This window comes from Astyanax mexicanus, chromosome 12 (genome assembly GCF_023375975.1).
Source record: "Astyanax mexicanus isolate ESR-SI-001 chromosome 12, AstMex3_surface, whole genome shotgun sequence".
Lineage (NCBI taxonomy): Eukaryota > Metazoa > Chordata > Actinopteri > Characiformes > Acestrorhamphidae > Astyanax > Astyanax mexicanus.
The window spans coordinates 36,696,313-36,711,184 of NC_064419.1; the positions used below are offsets into that span (position 1 = coordinate 36,696,313).

The 14,872-nt window shown below is 35.9% G+C and overlaps 1 protein-coding gene across 1 annotated transcript; it reads left to right on the forward strand.

The window, feature by feature from the left end:
* Positions 1 to 2,265: 2,265 nt before the first annotated feature.
* LOC103037994 (peptidyl-prolyl cis-trans isomerase C) lies at positions 2,266 to 7,415 on the forward strand. The gene is made up of 5 exons (XM_007260773.4): positions 2,266 to 2,451; positions 4,291 to 4,404; positions 4,796 to 4,889; positions 4,974 to 5,158; positions 5,307 to 7,415. The coding sequence occupies exons 1-5, from the start codon at positions 2,344 to 2,346 to the stop codon at positions 5,433 to 5,435; spliced, it is 630 nt and encodes a 209-aa protein (XP_007260835.1). The 5' UTR covers positions 2,266 to 2,343; the 3' UTR covers positions 5,436 to 7,415.
* The last annotated feature ends 7,457 nt before the right edge of the window (positions 7,416 to 14,872 follow it).

A 14,872-nucleotide genomic window follows, 5' to 3' on the forward strand; every position in this document is an offset into this window, starting at 1 on the left:
AGATTCAACTTTTCTTAAATTTTATTTGTGAAAGACTGAAATTAAAAACTAATTTCTTCTTCATTTCGAGTTTAGATTGACACGGTCAGAAAATTAAACTGCTAAACGCTATACTGAGTTACCTTCCTGAGTGGGGAGTGGATTAAAATAAAATATTGCAATTAATGGTATCAATGGTTTTTTTTGTAATCATCCTTGCAACGCCAAATATATTCATTTTAAAAACAGAGTAAATATCAGATATCGGATATATATGTTAAATCAAATAAATGCATAATATAAACTGAAGAGAGGTGGCAGGATAAACTGTAGTATCCCTGCTTAAGTCACCAGATTTATCCACTCTGAAAGGAGACCACACCAAAATGCACATTTTAAAAGTACTTTTCTGATTGTTCAGTGCAATTACACAAATTCCCAAAAATTAAAGACAGTTGCTTTACAAAGAGCATGTTAATAAAAAATACAGACAAACATATTTAATTATTTGTTACATTAAACATAGTATTTTTCAACTAGCACCAGTTATTTGCATAAACATATCTTTACGGGTTCTTCTTCAGCCTTAGTGAGGTCTGAATGTTGGATGATCACAAATCCACCTTGTTCCCAACTCCTCATCTCCCTATCCAAAAAGTATTTGATGGAGCACCATCATTCCAAAGAACAAAGATCAACTGTTCTACAGCTCAATGCTGGGGTGCTTTATACTTATCCAGCACATTATCCTTTACCATAGTTTTTTTCTGTTTCACCAGACACCTATAATAGTCACCTATTATAATTGTAATTTTCAGTTGTATGACCATAGTGAGGTTCATGTCTTTGCTTGTAAGTGAAATGCGAGTTTAATGAAGCTTGCAGGCCACTTTTGCCTGTGATCTGATTAAAGAATCAATAGGATCTAAATGGAAGTCTTTGATGGTGAGACCTGGTGGGGTCAACCGCTTCTGTGTTACATCCCATAGGTACATCACTGATGACTAGTATCAGCACCTGCTTTAAAGCCATTCGAAATATTAACAAAGCAAATGCATTAAACATAACAAGAGAGTGCAAAACTTCAATAAAGAGTACATGACATGTACTACATGACTGCCAGTGTGTAGCATGGCAACCACAGTTCATAGAGCCTGTTTTAAAACACTGGAATTAATTGTATATGCCCTGACCCTTCACTCTAGATACAAAGATAAAATGGTTTGCCAGGTTGAAGACAATTAACATTCATGAACAAGCTATTGCACCATTTAAGGTGGAACAGGAAAGTTTGCTAGCTACCTAGCTTAACTAACGATTAAGCTACCTAACTACTAACGATTTTTTATGATGGTTTTGAAGAAAATGGCCATGAAACATTGAATCTACACATTTAACTATGTATAAACAATTTTTAACAAGGAAAATACTTACATTTGTTGGTTTCTTCGGTTGCTTGTTCCGCCATCTTGCCAGTTTTGATCAAACTCCTCTGTTTGGAGCGTGCCTCTAAAAAAATCTCTATTTGAAGGGTCATGTAGTTCTAGGACTTCCACCTACCCCTACAACCTATCAAGAATTGGGACACCCTACCCCTAGATAAGCACGTGCAAAACAGAGAGATAGGGCTAAGTGAAGTGGTGAGGCCAATGGGATAAATGGGACTGGGACATAGTTCTGTATATTTATGTGACCTTAAGGTAGAATAATTACTTGAGCCTCACTACAAGCATTTTAATAAAAGTATGGACTGATACACGGTGCAATTTGACAAATAAACATTACAACATTAACATTAACAATATATTTTTTTTCATTATCATTTCCTAATTCTTTAACCCTTTCACACCTGAATTACCTTTTAGTGATTAAGAAATGTGCTTTTCTGTCTGTAAAGTACTCAAAAACTAAATTTAGAAAAATAATAAATAAAATAATAAAAAATACATACAAATTATATACATGTAATTGTCTGAAATGGTTAATATTTTAAATGTATTAATAAAAACAAACTTCATCAATCAATATTACCTCTACCATCAAATTTGCTTAAGAACACTTCAAACATCTTTATTTAGCATTTTTAGTTAGCGAACTATGGCTTTAAGGACCTGGAGGAATGAAAAAAGTGGAACCTCTTTTCCCACCCGTATTCCGATAAACCCTGTAGTCTTGCGCAGCTCCGATTGGCTGACGATCCGGGCTCATGCGCTGTCCGCCGGAGAAACAGCCAATCGTATCGCGGGAGGGGCGGGGCTATACGAAATACGGGTGTGAAAAAAAAAATCACCGGATACGTGAAATTCCAGCTTGTGGATACAAGCAAGCCAGCGGTGCTGAGACTCCTGTACAGCAGTAGCAGCCATGCGCTGGGTTAATGTGCTGCAGAAATGCCTGCTGCTTTATTTACTACCATTTCTAGCAAACGTCGTGGACTCTAAAGCCAGAATCGGTCCAAAGGTGACGGATAAGGTGAGTAGCTTAGCCTAGCATAGCAGCCTCAGTCTGAGCCAGGCTGGTGCTGAGACTGCACTGCTGCATCCTCCTCAAGGAAAGACACACTGGGAGAAGCTATCCTATACAGCAGCCAGCAGCAGGGTTTAGAGAACAAATACAAACATTTCATCAGGTCTAGTGCTTCCTTAAGAGCAATTGGCGAGGTGTCTGAGTCTGTGTGAGTGTGTATTAACTAACCTTAGGGTTTTAACTCCAAACACCCTATTATGCAAAATAGCTAGCTTAAATATAGCTATGTGGAACGGTGTACTTTAAACATATAAAAAATCCTTTATATCCCCTAACACTACAGTATTTTCTCAATTTTAATATTATACTAATGAAAAACACTCTGACTCAGTTAGCTTAGCTAAGCACAGCAGTGTTAATTCATCCAGGCTGCAGTCTCACTCTCTCTTATATTGGGGAGCTTTCGCCCATTAGCAGCCTAGCGGTGCCACGTGGACACACAGCTGAGGATTAGTAGTGCGTAGTTGAGAGCGCGTGCTGTGAAGTCAACACTTAATTTTTTTTATTAATATTTAGTATTTAACATACTATTTAGTTCACAACCACCGTCATCAAATTAGCCTTTTTTTACCTCAAGGGCATAATTATTAACTTTTATTAAAAAAATCGATTTTAATGAAATTGCCGTTGTTTTTTTATTCTTATTGCAAAGTATTATATTCATAAAAAATGCTTGAAGAATACATCTAAATTTAGTATATCTACCATTTTAGTATAACATGAGTAGAATGTATCATATAAAAAGGCTTGTTGTTAATAACTCAAAAAAGGATTTCTTAAACAAACGTAAATTTAAAAAAAAGTGGAAACCTTGTGTGTCTATAGTTTTTTTATTTTCTTTGTTAATAATAACTACTGCAATGATATGTTTTAGAGTAAAGCACGTGTTTATACATTTTATATTATATTGATGTCAATATCAATATCAATTGTACACAATATTTTACACAATTAAATAAACAAAAAATAGCGCATGACCACAGTCATTAAATTTGCTTTCTGCAAAAAATATTATATACTAATCTATCTAGATTAAATAAAACAAAAAATAGGCCTACCCACTTTATCTATTTTTAGCTAAATAATAAACCATAAAAAGTCTTACATTGGTAATAATATATATATATATATATATATATATATATATATATATATATATATATATATATATATATATATATATTTATTTATATATATATATATATATATATTTATTTATATATATATATATATATATATATATATATATATATATATATTTATATATATATATATATATTTATTTATTTTTTTATTTATTTTTTATTATGCAATCTAGGATGCATGCCTGCCTATATTTATCAGTTAAATATTAATAAAAAAAAATACCTTACGCCAAAATGACTGCCACATTGAGATCAAAATAATATTTACTGACATATAAAAAAAAAGAATAATGACACATAAGACAAGTTGAAGTATTATGGAATATCTGTAAATAATGCGAATTAATTCACAAAAACAGGGTGATATCAGGTTGTATCTTGTATGCACATCAAAGGCCCTGATTTTTAAAACACATTTAATCCTTTTATTCAATTTCACACTTATATTTTTACCATTACATTATTTTATATTTTATTTGAACTATATTAGACTGCTCTGTGTTTTATTTTGTTTTTTGCTTTAATTCTTAATTATTTATTATCTATATTGTTGCTCTTTGGCTTCTTAGAATTTAGCTTTTTTTGCCCATAATAGAATTCCTACTGTTAACCCATCTTGTTCTTGCCTTCCAACTCGCAGGTGTTTTTTGACATCACAGTTGGAGGACATGAGGTTGGCAGGATTGTGATTGGGCTGTTCGGAGAGGTCGTCCCCCTTACTGTGAACAACTTTGTTGCTCTTGCCACTGGAGAGGTGGGACATTATTTTTTTTAATTCAAACTAATCTGTGAAAAACGGATCACTATTTTGTTTTTTCCCCCACTTACTTGAGAGGTTTCTTTCGTTCTGCTGTCACAGCATTACTCATCAGTATTATAAGTGCCAACTCAGTTACCATTGTAATCTTTACATTGAAGGTGACAGATCAGCAGGAAGTCAGCAATTTGTTTTATTTGTTGTTTGTTTGTCTTTTTCTTTTAAGCTTACCATTGAGGCTGTGAGGTTAATGTCACTGTTGTTTTTGAAGTTACAGTATTTTAGTTCGTTTGAAGCTGTGGTAATATACAGATGCTGATTCATAGTCATAAATGTAGTCATGAAATCGTTTTTATCATGTACTCCTTACAAACCTTTCTCGTTCAAGAAAGGTTATGGTTACAAAGGCAGCAAGTTCCACCGTGTCATCAAAGACTTCATGATTCAAGGAGGTGACTTTACAGCAGGAGATGGAACTGGAGGTAATTAATGAATTGGATTTTTATTATTTACACTAATTACAATGATTTACATTGATGACAGTGCTTATTAATCTGCCTCTACAGGTAAAAGCATCTATGGGAAGACGTTTGCAGATGAAAACTTCAAGCTAAAGCACCAGGGAACCGGCTGGGTCAGCATGGCTAATGCAGGGCCCGACACCAACGGCTCGCAGTTCTTCATCACTTCTGCCAGGGCTCCGTGGCTGGATGGCAAGCATGTTGTCTTCGGCAAAGTCTTGGAAGGCATGGTATGTCTATGGTTTATGCACGTCCCCACCCCAAAACACAACCCTCAACAACATATAGGTTCATGAGCTGTGCATTACTTTGTAAGTAGCCAGGATTCTATGCTGATAAAAATAATAATTCTCTCTCTCTCTCATTGTGTCCTTCTAGACTGTGGTTCATACCATTGAGCTCCAGGACACGAATGACCGGAACATGCCCTACACAGAGTGTGTGATCGTGAACAGTGGAAAGATTGAGGTCAAAGAGCCTTTTGTAGTAGAAGTGGAAGGTTGGTAGTGAAAGGTTGGCACACCAGACTGGGACTAGAGCCCAAACGATATATAATAGATGGCTAATAAAAAGAAAGATGTATTGGTTCCATGTTTATCATTATCACAGTAGTTGATAAAACTGTATTATTACTATTAGAAAGTTTAATAAACATTAAAGAAAATATTAAAATTACCCCTACTGTTAAAAATGATATAGTCAAAAGACTATAAGTACAATTGCTGTTGATGTTTTTTTTTTCTGTATTGCCATGGAGGGTTGCGTACTGTAGTGAGACAGAAAAATGAAACTGTGTTGCACTACAGACTATAACAAAACATTGCAAATAGTTCACATTTACTAATAGTTCCAGGCTGGATTGCTCCTTTAAGTCTTCTCCTATGCACTCATGATATAAGAAAGAACATATAATAATATATTATTGCAAAGAGTGAGAAACCTCTAAAGCAGTGATTACCAGGCCTGCTTCTTGGCATCTGTCTTCCATGCTGATTTAAAAAAAAAAAAAAAAAAAGCAAATATAAGTAAATAATGATTACTAAGAATGAGCTGAGCCTAATGTATTAAACTTGGGCTGAAAGAAAACTCTGTAGGGAAGTGTACAAAATAATAAAAATAAGAAATAACCACTTAGCTTCATACAAACTTTAAAGACAACAGTTTACATACTTAATATCAAATCAGATACCACTCAGATATAATACCACTAATCTAAAGGTGCCACTGTGTTATTACCATTATGTCATGTCGCCACTTTACTGTTAGTTTACAGATTATTTGTTCAATAGGGAATCCTGTAATAGCTAGGTACCTAGTTTGTCAGTCAGTGTTAGATGTGCTAGAGGATAGCTGGACACATATCATTGAATTAGTTGTAGTATTAGATGGACATTTGTTGTTGGAATGAACTACCTAATATTCTGGTAGCCCTTCATCATTTTCGTGTTTGTGTTTGAACATTTTTTTGTGTATGCTTTATACCTCACTTAGCTTGGAACAACACATATATAGAGATGTTTATATTTCAGCTAAATTAATATATGATTTAAACATTTTAACATAAGACAGCTAATGGGAGCAAGGTAAGGTCTTGACTTTGAGGTACTGATTAAATAAGCTGTTAGCATTCCTGACTGTACGACAACGTTTACACCTGGTCACTTCAAGAAACTGGCATCTGATTTTTATCTTACTTGAAATACTACTATAAAATATATATATATATATATTATAAAATTACCCAACCCACTCACTGGGATTCCCCCTATTACTGGTGCTGCTGTTGTGCATTTCTTTATATGTACATTTTTATGTGGTCTCCCCTTATCTGGATATAACCCTGATACTCAACACCTTAAGTTACCAGGTGTAAAAGAGGTATATTTCCATTTGTTTAACTCACTACTGTTTATGTAGAACTTGATATTATCTGTAAAACATATCACGATCATTTTACGTATCGTAAAGGTCACAATAATATGCATATTTCATCACGAGTGCCAAATATTTATGCATTTTGCTGCCAAATTTGCTTAGCAGATTTAAAGTGGATCTTTTTATTGTGATGTTTTATATTACAGGCAAATTTCTTGATATTAATATTCCAGAGAGTGCCAATACTTAAAATCCGTGTGTGTTGTTATTTAGCCTCATTACATTAGTAGTTTAGCGTGCTGAAATTAAAATTTGCTAATTTTAAACAAAACTGTAATACATACAGAGAAGGTTGTTTATATCTTATCAAATCCTACCAGTTTAACTGGTAAAAAAAATTAATTAATTTTTAAATATAAAAAATATGTTTTTTTTTGTTTGTTTTTAAACTTCATGCCCATTTGTGTAGTACACTAAATGTATTTATTTAAAAATATATAAATGCATTTTTCATATGTTCCAGACAAATTCAATCATACTTTAAAATGACTGTGATTAACTTGCTTCTGAATCCAACCATATCTGAAATAAAATAATTTACCCTTGTGTAAACTGTCCATGTCTCATTATTGTTGTATTATGAACCTATGATAACCAATACTAGATATTCAACATTCCACGATAAGCATTTTACCCTGAAACTTGAAATTACTAGTAATCAAAAAAAATAATTAGAAGATATTTGTCATAAAATACATTAATTCATAAACTAATAAAAGACTCTGTAGGTTCTGTCTATTATGACTATTTTATATGGCGGTTAAAGTGAAGAAACAGCTGCTATTAGAGTTCTGTACATTTCACAAAACTTTGCAAATTAACCTGCATACTTTGCAGTTATGCTATAAGCACAACAGCCCGTATACATGAACATGCCAAATGTCACGGGACATTGGATTATTATTGTCACATGACATAATTCTCATGTTTCATAAAAGCTAAACCGTGCTGCACTGACCTATGGGGTTATGTAGTCTAGATTTTAATAATCTTTCTTTATTTTTTCTTTAAATGATGTTATGTAATAAAGTTTGGAAGAAGGACCACGCCCGAACTCTACGTTCTAACTCCACCCCGTATCAATCAACTGTCCTATAAATACCTCCCCTAACTAACTTCACAACCCACCTCCTCCCCTATCAACCCCCTTTTTCTACTCTTCCACTTCTTATAAAATAAAAAGGGGGGGATATAACTGCATATAACGTGCTTCTTCAAGCACGCAGTTCAGAACTCCAGCCCAAATTTCCCTGAGTTCCCTCCCCTTTTTCCTTCTTCTTTCTCTACTTCTTTAGGCGTGGTCCACACTTAGCAAATTGTATCTTATATGTAAATATATATATATGTAAACATATATATAGACCTGGCTACTGTATTTGTCGCACTATAAGGCACACTGAATTATTAGGCACATTATTAGACTAAACACTAGTAAGGAACAGGGTTCTCGCCATGTTTTCATTCTAATTTAGCAGGTGGCTAAAGCTAAGCTAAGGTAAGTAAAGCTCTAAAGCTAAGTAAACAAAACTGAAAATGCCACCCGACAGCACTACACTGAGGAACCCTGAGTGTTCCAGAAAACCAGGGCGATATCAGCTAGCAGTTCGGCCCATGTAGCTTGTTTTAACACAGTAAAAACGCAAACTACAGTCCGATATACTCAACTCTAAACGGCAAAAGAGCTAGCGCTTAATGCGGTTAGCAGGTAATGCTAATGTTGCTACAGCTGTGCTAGCTGGGGTTAGCAGCAGGCTGCAGGCTGATTACAGTTACTTCTGAATGGCAAAAAAGATAGCGCTTAGCATGGTTAATGGCTAATGCTAATACTGCTCCAGCCTAGGTGCTGAGGAACTAAACTAAAACTCCTGTATAACACTATACTTTAGTAAAGTGGCTTTACTGCTCCTTACAACCTGACTGGTCAAATTTATACATAAGGCACACCGGATTATAAGGCGCGCTGACGATTTTTGGGAAAATTAGGGGATCTTAAGTGTGCTTTACAGTGCGAAAAATGCTTAATAATCAGAAACAACCAATGAAGCCATGCATGGAGACACTATGATAAAGCGCCAACATCACCTGTCCACAAGGGCTGGTGTCACAGTGTGAAGTGAAATACTGTACATTGCCAGATCACCTTTGGTCTTCATTACAGGCACTTTGAAAGCCTAGCATCATATTCATAAAGTCCTGCAACCAGTTGCTCTACATTTTCTGAACCCACGCTCTGGTGTACTATTCCAACAGGACAATGCTCATCCACATGCTGCACTCCATGCCTACTGCAAAATCGGCAGGAACTGTGTGAAGTTTAAAGCTGCATAGAATTAATTATTGCAGACATAATTAGGAACCTCTCCAAGTTTATGCTGCTGTCTGACATTATGTTGCTTCTGTATATGTAGCTTAAATACTGCCCAAATCAGTCTAAATTATTAATCAATTGCTGTTTAACCCTTATCTTCTTTCTAAAAGCATTGCAATTTTACACTTTCTTTGGGGTGTAACAGATTTCTAGATGAGGAGTGCTCATTGATATTTTTAGAGCATTCACAAAAGCTGGGTTTATGCTTATGAGACATCTTAACAATTCACTTGAAGCGAGGGGACAAAGACTGGCATCATTTAAGATCTTTTAAATTGTATCAGCTGTAACAGCCACTTTTCTGTCAGGAGGCTCTCTGTAGTAAAGGCTCTAACAAGTCGAGTAAAGAGTGGACATGTGAAGAGGGCTGAAAATGGCCAAGAGGTTCTGAGGGAGATACAGAGCTGGTTTGGAATATAGCACTGAATCAATGGAGGACCTGTTCTGAGCTGGAGCCGTGTCCGGCGTGGGCCTGCTGGAGGATGTGAGGGGGATGACAGGCTTCATTACCAGCAGAGTCGGGCTGTGTGGATGGGGTCCCTCAGGACGTCTGCTGCTGGATGATGGGACAGTTTGCTGGAAAGGTCAAGAGCAGACAAATCAGCCTCGCAGAAACCATCTTAAACTGCCGCTGATAGAGCCAGGCCTGGCGCTTTGCTGCTTGTCTGAATGCCTTATAGAGTGTTCAGAAATGATTTACATTTACGAGAACTGAGAACTTATACGACTGGCCCTACAGATGCTCTAAACATGATAACAACATTCTGTAATGCATAACCCAAAGCCTCTTTGAAAAATGGCTCTTCACTGCTCCCACAGAACTGTCTTTTATGTTGTGCTTGTTTCATATTTGTGCATATTTTTTGCATAGCTTTGAATGGTAACCTGGCTAATGTTGTAATTAATGTTTGTTTAGATATAGAGACTGTTTTTATTTTTTCTCTCCAAATAAACAAGAATAAACTGTTTCATTTTGAGACCTTATATGTATAGACAGTACTGTAGTTATTGTGGTAAATGAAAGGAAATCAATACTTTTTTATTTTAAATAAGACCTGTGAAAAGCTCCAAGTAAGTCCTGTCATGATAATTGCATTATTGACTTATATATATAATATATAACATATGGACATTGGAAATGCATTATTGCCCATCTTAATATTGTCATTTAGGATTTCCTAGCAAGAAGAGGCCATTCCATTATCATTATATAACTGTCATATAAATGATCAAGATTATTGCTTATCAGAGTTGATTTTGGACAACATATTCTCTCTACAAAAATAGTTATAGTCACAAGCCTATTCCAAATGCATCTTTTATCATCATAGAGTGCTGTTGTATTCAGTACCTTCAGTTTTACATAGTGATAGTTAATAGGCCAATGGGACTGTATAAATCTTACGGTCTCACCGCTGACAAGGGAATCATTTACAGATCTCCTCTCAGTTTCTGCCATATTGACTAGTCAGTAATGACAGTGTCTAACCCTGTTATACTCTGACAATTATCGCCAAGTGCTCCCCGTCCTCCAGGCCTTCACAATTAGGCCCTGGATTATCATATTGACATATCTGACGCACTTTGGACAGCCTTGTGAACAGATGGTGAGGACTTACTCTTCAAGGTACACTGCTCTGAGATGCTGTAGGTTTCTGTTCTATTTTTATATAAAGTAAAAGTGATTTTGTACTTTTGGAAGCTGGCAAATTGTGAAGATGTTTACCATAACCATAGATACAGTACAGGCCAAAAGTCTCTTTTTCAATGCTTTTTCTTTATTTTCTTTATTTTCTTAATTTTTACTATTTACATTGTATATTCTCACTGAAGGCATTAAAACTATGAATGAACACGTGGAGTTTTATGTACTTAACAAAAAAAAGGTGAAATAACTAAAAATAAATTATATTCTAGTTTCTATCAACATAGCCACCCTTTGCTCTGATTACTGCTTTGCACACTCTTGCCATTCTCTCAATGAGCTTCAAGAGGTGCTCACCTGAAATGGTTTCCAGCAGTCTTGAAGGAGTTCCCAGAGGTGTTTAGCACTTGTTGGCCCCTTTGCCTTCACTCTGTGGTCCAGCTCACCCCAAACCATCTGGATTGGGTTCAGGTCCGGTGACTGTGGAGGCCAGGTCATTTTTGTTAAGTTCATAAAACTCCACATGTGTTCATTCATAGTTTTGATGCCTTCAGGGAGAATCTACGGTGTAAATAGTCATGAAAATAAAGAAAACGCATTGAATGAGAAGGTGTCCAAACTTTTGGCCTGTACTGTATATAGTATATCACAGGGGTCTGCATAATCTTCCACACTATATAATCTATGTCAAACGTTTTATTATTGAGCCAGATGTGTTGGATGTGAACCCACCAAAATGGAAGATCTTCAGGATCTAATATACTGATATGCAAAAGTCATGGGACAAGAATTAGTATTGTGTCCCATGACACCTAAAGAACAATGCACTGTTCTACCAGAAAGACTCCAGAGGCAAGTGTGCAATAATAACTGTTTTAATTTCGATAATAATAACAATGCATTAGATAACAATTTATATAAAGTTAGTCTTTGGCGTATGCCTCATCGTGTAGGAGGCAAGGGTGGAGCCAACCCTTGGGAGTCGCTTGTCTGCTCAAACAGACAGTTCTAGCCAGATGCTGCCAGTCACAATCATTATCACACACTGCTCTGTACAGTTCGGGAGATATTCCCGGTACACAAGTGACACTATGGATTGAGGAATGATAAATTTGTGCACAAAAATATTTCGGAAGATATTCAGAAGTAGATATCAGAAAGTAGAATCTGACTGGAACCCACTATCAGGACTTTTTTCCTCACACACAAGATAACACCTCACAACTTACACAAGTGTCATTCCCAAACCATCCCCTGAGGTAACAGTGATTATGATCAGATTACATATAGTTTACTCTCATGACTTATAGCATAAACTTAAATGCTTATGGCATATCAGTGTAATTTATCAGTACAGAAAAAAAACAGGTTATTTTATGAAGTGATTTGAATTTAAGTTTCTATGATTAGCCTTGCAAGATATTAAAAGGGCAAAAGGTATTGGCTCTATTACTTAAAAAAATAATTTTAATTAAACAAATGCATTTCTTACAGACACTATAAATCACTATATATAGTCTATCTTGGACTAAAGATTTTCCATTGAAATTAAAAATATAGCATAAGATTAAGCTTTGTTCTATTTGAGCTCAGGTGACAGAGCATCCTAGGTGTAAATAGGATAAAATAACTGGGATGCTCTAGGAAAATCAACAAAGTCACCAACAGAGTTCAGAACCAAAGATACTACTAGTACTAGTTTATTAGCACTTCTATCTCTTTGCATGTCTTTAAATCAACTCCTCTATGAGTTTTCATGCAATTTGGATGTGTACAAAAAAATTTATCAACTGGAATTGCTTACAATAAATGTTGTCTAAAAGGAACACATAATTTCTAGGAAACTGCCTAATTGATGTGTATAGATTAAAAAGAAATCCGTAACAGTAACATCCATAAACAACTCTAAGCTGAACAAAACTAGAGTTCTAAAATCCACAGAACCCCCAGGCTGACACATTTCCCCCCCCCACTCCCGAAATGTGGCTGAGCAGCCCCTGAAATCATTAGAGCCCCATCTCTTTACAGCGAGAAGAAGACACCAGGTGGACAGCATTGATCTTCCCTTCAAGCCCTCTCAGCAGCTCCCCGCTACGCGTCACCAATTGTCAGGATTTTTCTCTTTGCGGCGTTAAAATATGGTCACAAATTTACAAAAGGGACTCGCGCTCCCCTGACCCTGGCAAGGTACCATCACTCAGTGGAAAACATTGTGAAAATATCAAAGGGAAGTGGCGCCCGACAGGGGAGAGGTATAAACAGCGTAATGATTTCCCCAGAGTTTCTGCCAAGAGCCGATGTCACCCGAAAGCAGCATAAATGGTGACATATCCTCACTTAGGATCGCAGGGAAATCGAACGCTGACATTCTTTTTAGGGCCCGGGCCTCCTCATCAGCCAATTACTGTGGTAACTGGAGAGTGTGCTTCTCACAGCGCGGGCAAGAATGCCACGGACCTTCTGAGATTAGGACTGTGTACAATGCCAAAACAGGCTGAACTGCACACCTCGGGGCGTCTGTACCCAAAGGAGCTATTTATAAATGAACTGAAGCTTCTCCACGCTGAGCTCCAAATCACACAGCCTTGTAATAGGACTTTTTTGCAGACTGCCACCCCAAAATAAATACCCCAACTTCCCTTTTTCAGCCCTTTTGTTGTTGAATGGTAAGAAATACACATATAGAGAAGGAACGCAGAGCGGGGGAAAAGCGGTACGTGTTTGAAAAATGCTTCTAGTTAACAAAAACTTAAATAGTATAAAATGGCAATGACAAGCTTTAGTCAGAGAGGATGGATGAAAGTAGTTAGGCCAGTGATCGCAGCAATGTTTAATCATTAAGATGAAGCATTTATGCCAGAGCCATTGTGTTAAATTTATGCATCGCGCCGCATTTATCATGAGCGCGACGCAGGATCTCAGAACCCAGAAAATAATGGCTTGCTTAATAAATCAGGTGATGGCATGCAGGAAGCACTCTCTCTCTCTCTCCCACCCAAGACAGTTCAGGGCACTACCAGCAGATGTTCTGTGGTGTGTGTGGCACCATGTTTCACCTAATGCATATTCCCACAAATCAACCTGCACAAGCTTAGGGTCAGCGTCAGGGACAGGGGTTAAGCCTGGTCATAAAACTACTCAGCATTTTGAATGGAGTTTTTTGGGTGAATGGGAAATGTAGTCCAGGACGAGACTTAATTAATCCTTATATCAAAAACTCTCACATATATAGCCAGTGAGTAGGGTCCAAAAGTGTGAGACCAATAGTGAAAATGTTTCTTATTGTTTTTCTTAAGAAATATTGTCAGGATAAAACCATTTTTTTTTTCAATTTCAGCATCACTTTGGTTTATTCTTGTTTTTAGCTTTAACCACAGCTTGTACTTGAACTGACATAGACTGATGAGCAGATCTTGTATTGTAGCTTTTTTTGTTTTTAATTTTTCAAACTTGTTTTCTAAGTATAAATTATACAACAAATCATAAAACAAATTATATAACAAATCGAAGATTTGAATCCAAGACCCTGCTATAGGTTTCTAATTGGTTCTTGGCTTTGACTTTATTTGGTATGTAGCCTTCAAGTCATGGTTATTAAAGAACAATCCATTGAAAATAGGATTGCATGACATTGAAATGAAAATCAGGAGAAATTATTTGCTTTTGTATCAAGCAGCAACATTTGCCTTACATTCCAGTTGGCACATGACAACAGCCTCAATGTTGAAATGTAGCTGAAATAATGTCAATTAGTAACAACATAAAAAAACAACTGTAAAACCACATTTACTGTTAAATGATTGTGATAGGGTTAAGAAAATACTTACAAATTAATGTTGACACTTTTTCTTTTAAATGTTGAAAATCATCATACTATTATACATATGATCATGATAAAACAAATTTAAATATCATGTTAAATAATGTATATATAAAAAAAGAACGTTTCCGTTTTAATCTAAAAAAATGCAGTTTGCAGATGGTTTTCTGAGCATG

What these genes read in the sequence shown, in the direction of transcription:
- LOC103037994 (XM_007260773.4), top strand. Translation starts at nt 2,344, where the DNA reads ATGCGCTGGGTTAATGTGCTGCAGAAATGCCTGCTGCTTTATTTACTA. An exon ending in GTCCAAAGGTGACGGATAAG is followed by an intron (nt 2,452 to 4,290) that starts GTGAGTAGCTTA and finishes TCCAACTCGCAG; the next exon opens with GTGTTTTTTGACATCACAGT. An exon ending in GCAAAGTCTTGGAAGGCATG is followed by an intron (nt 5,159 to 5,306) that starts GTATGTCTATGG and finishes GTGTCCTTCTAG; the next exon opens with ACTGTGGTTCATACCATTGA.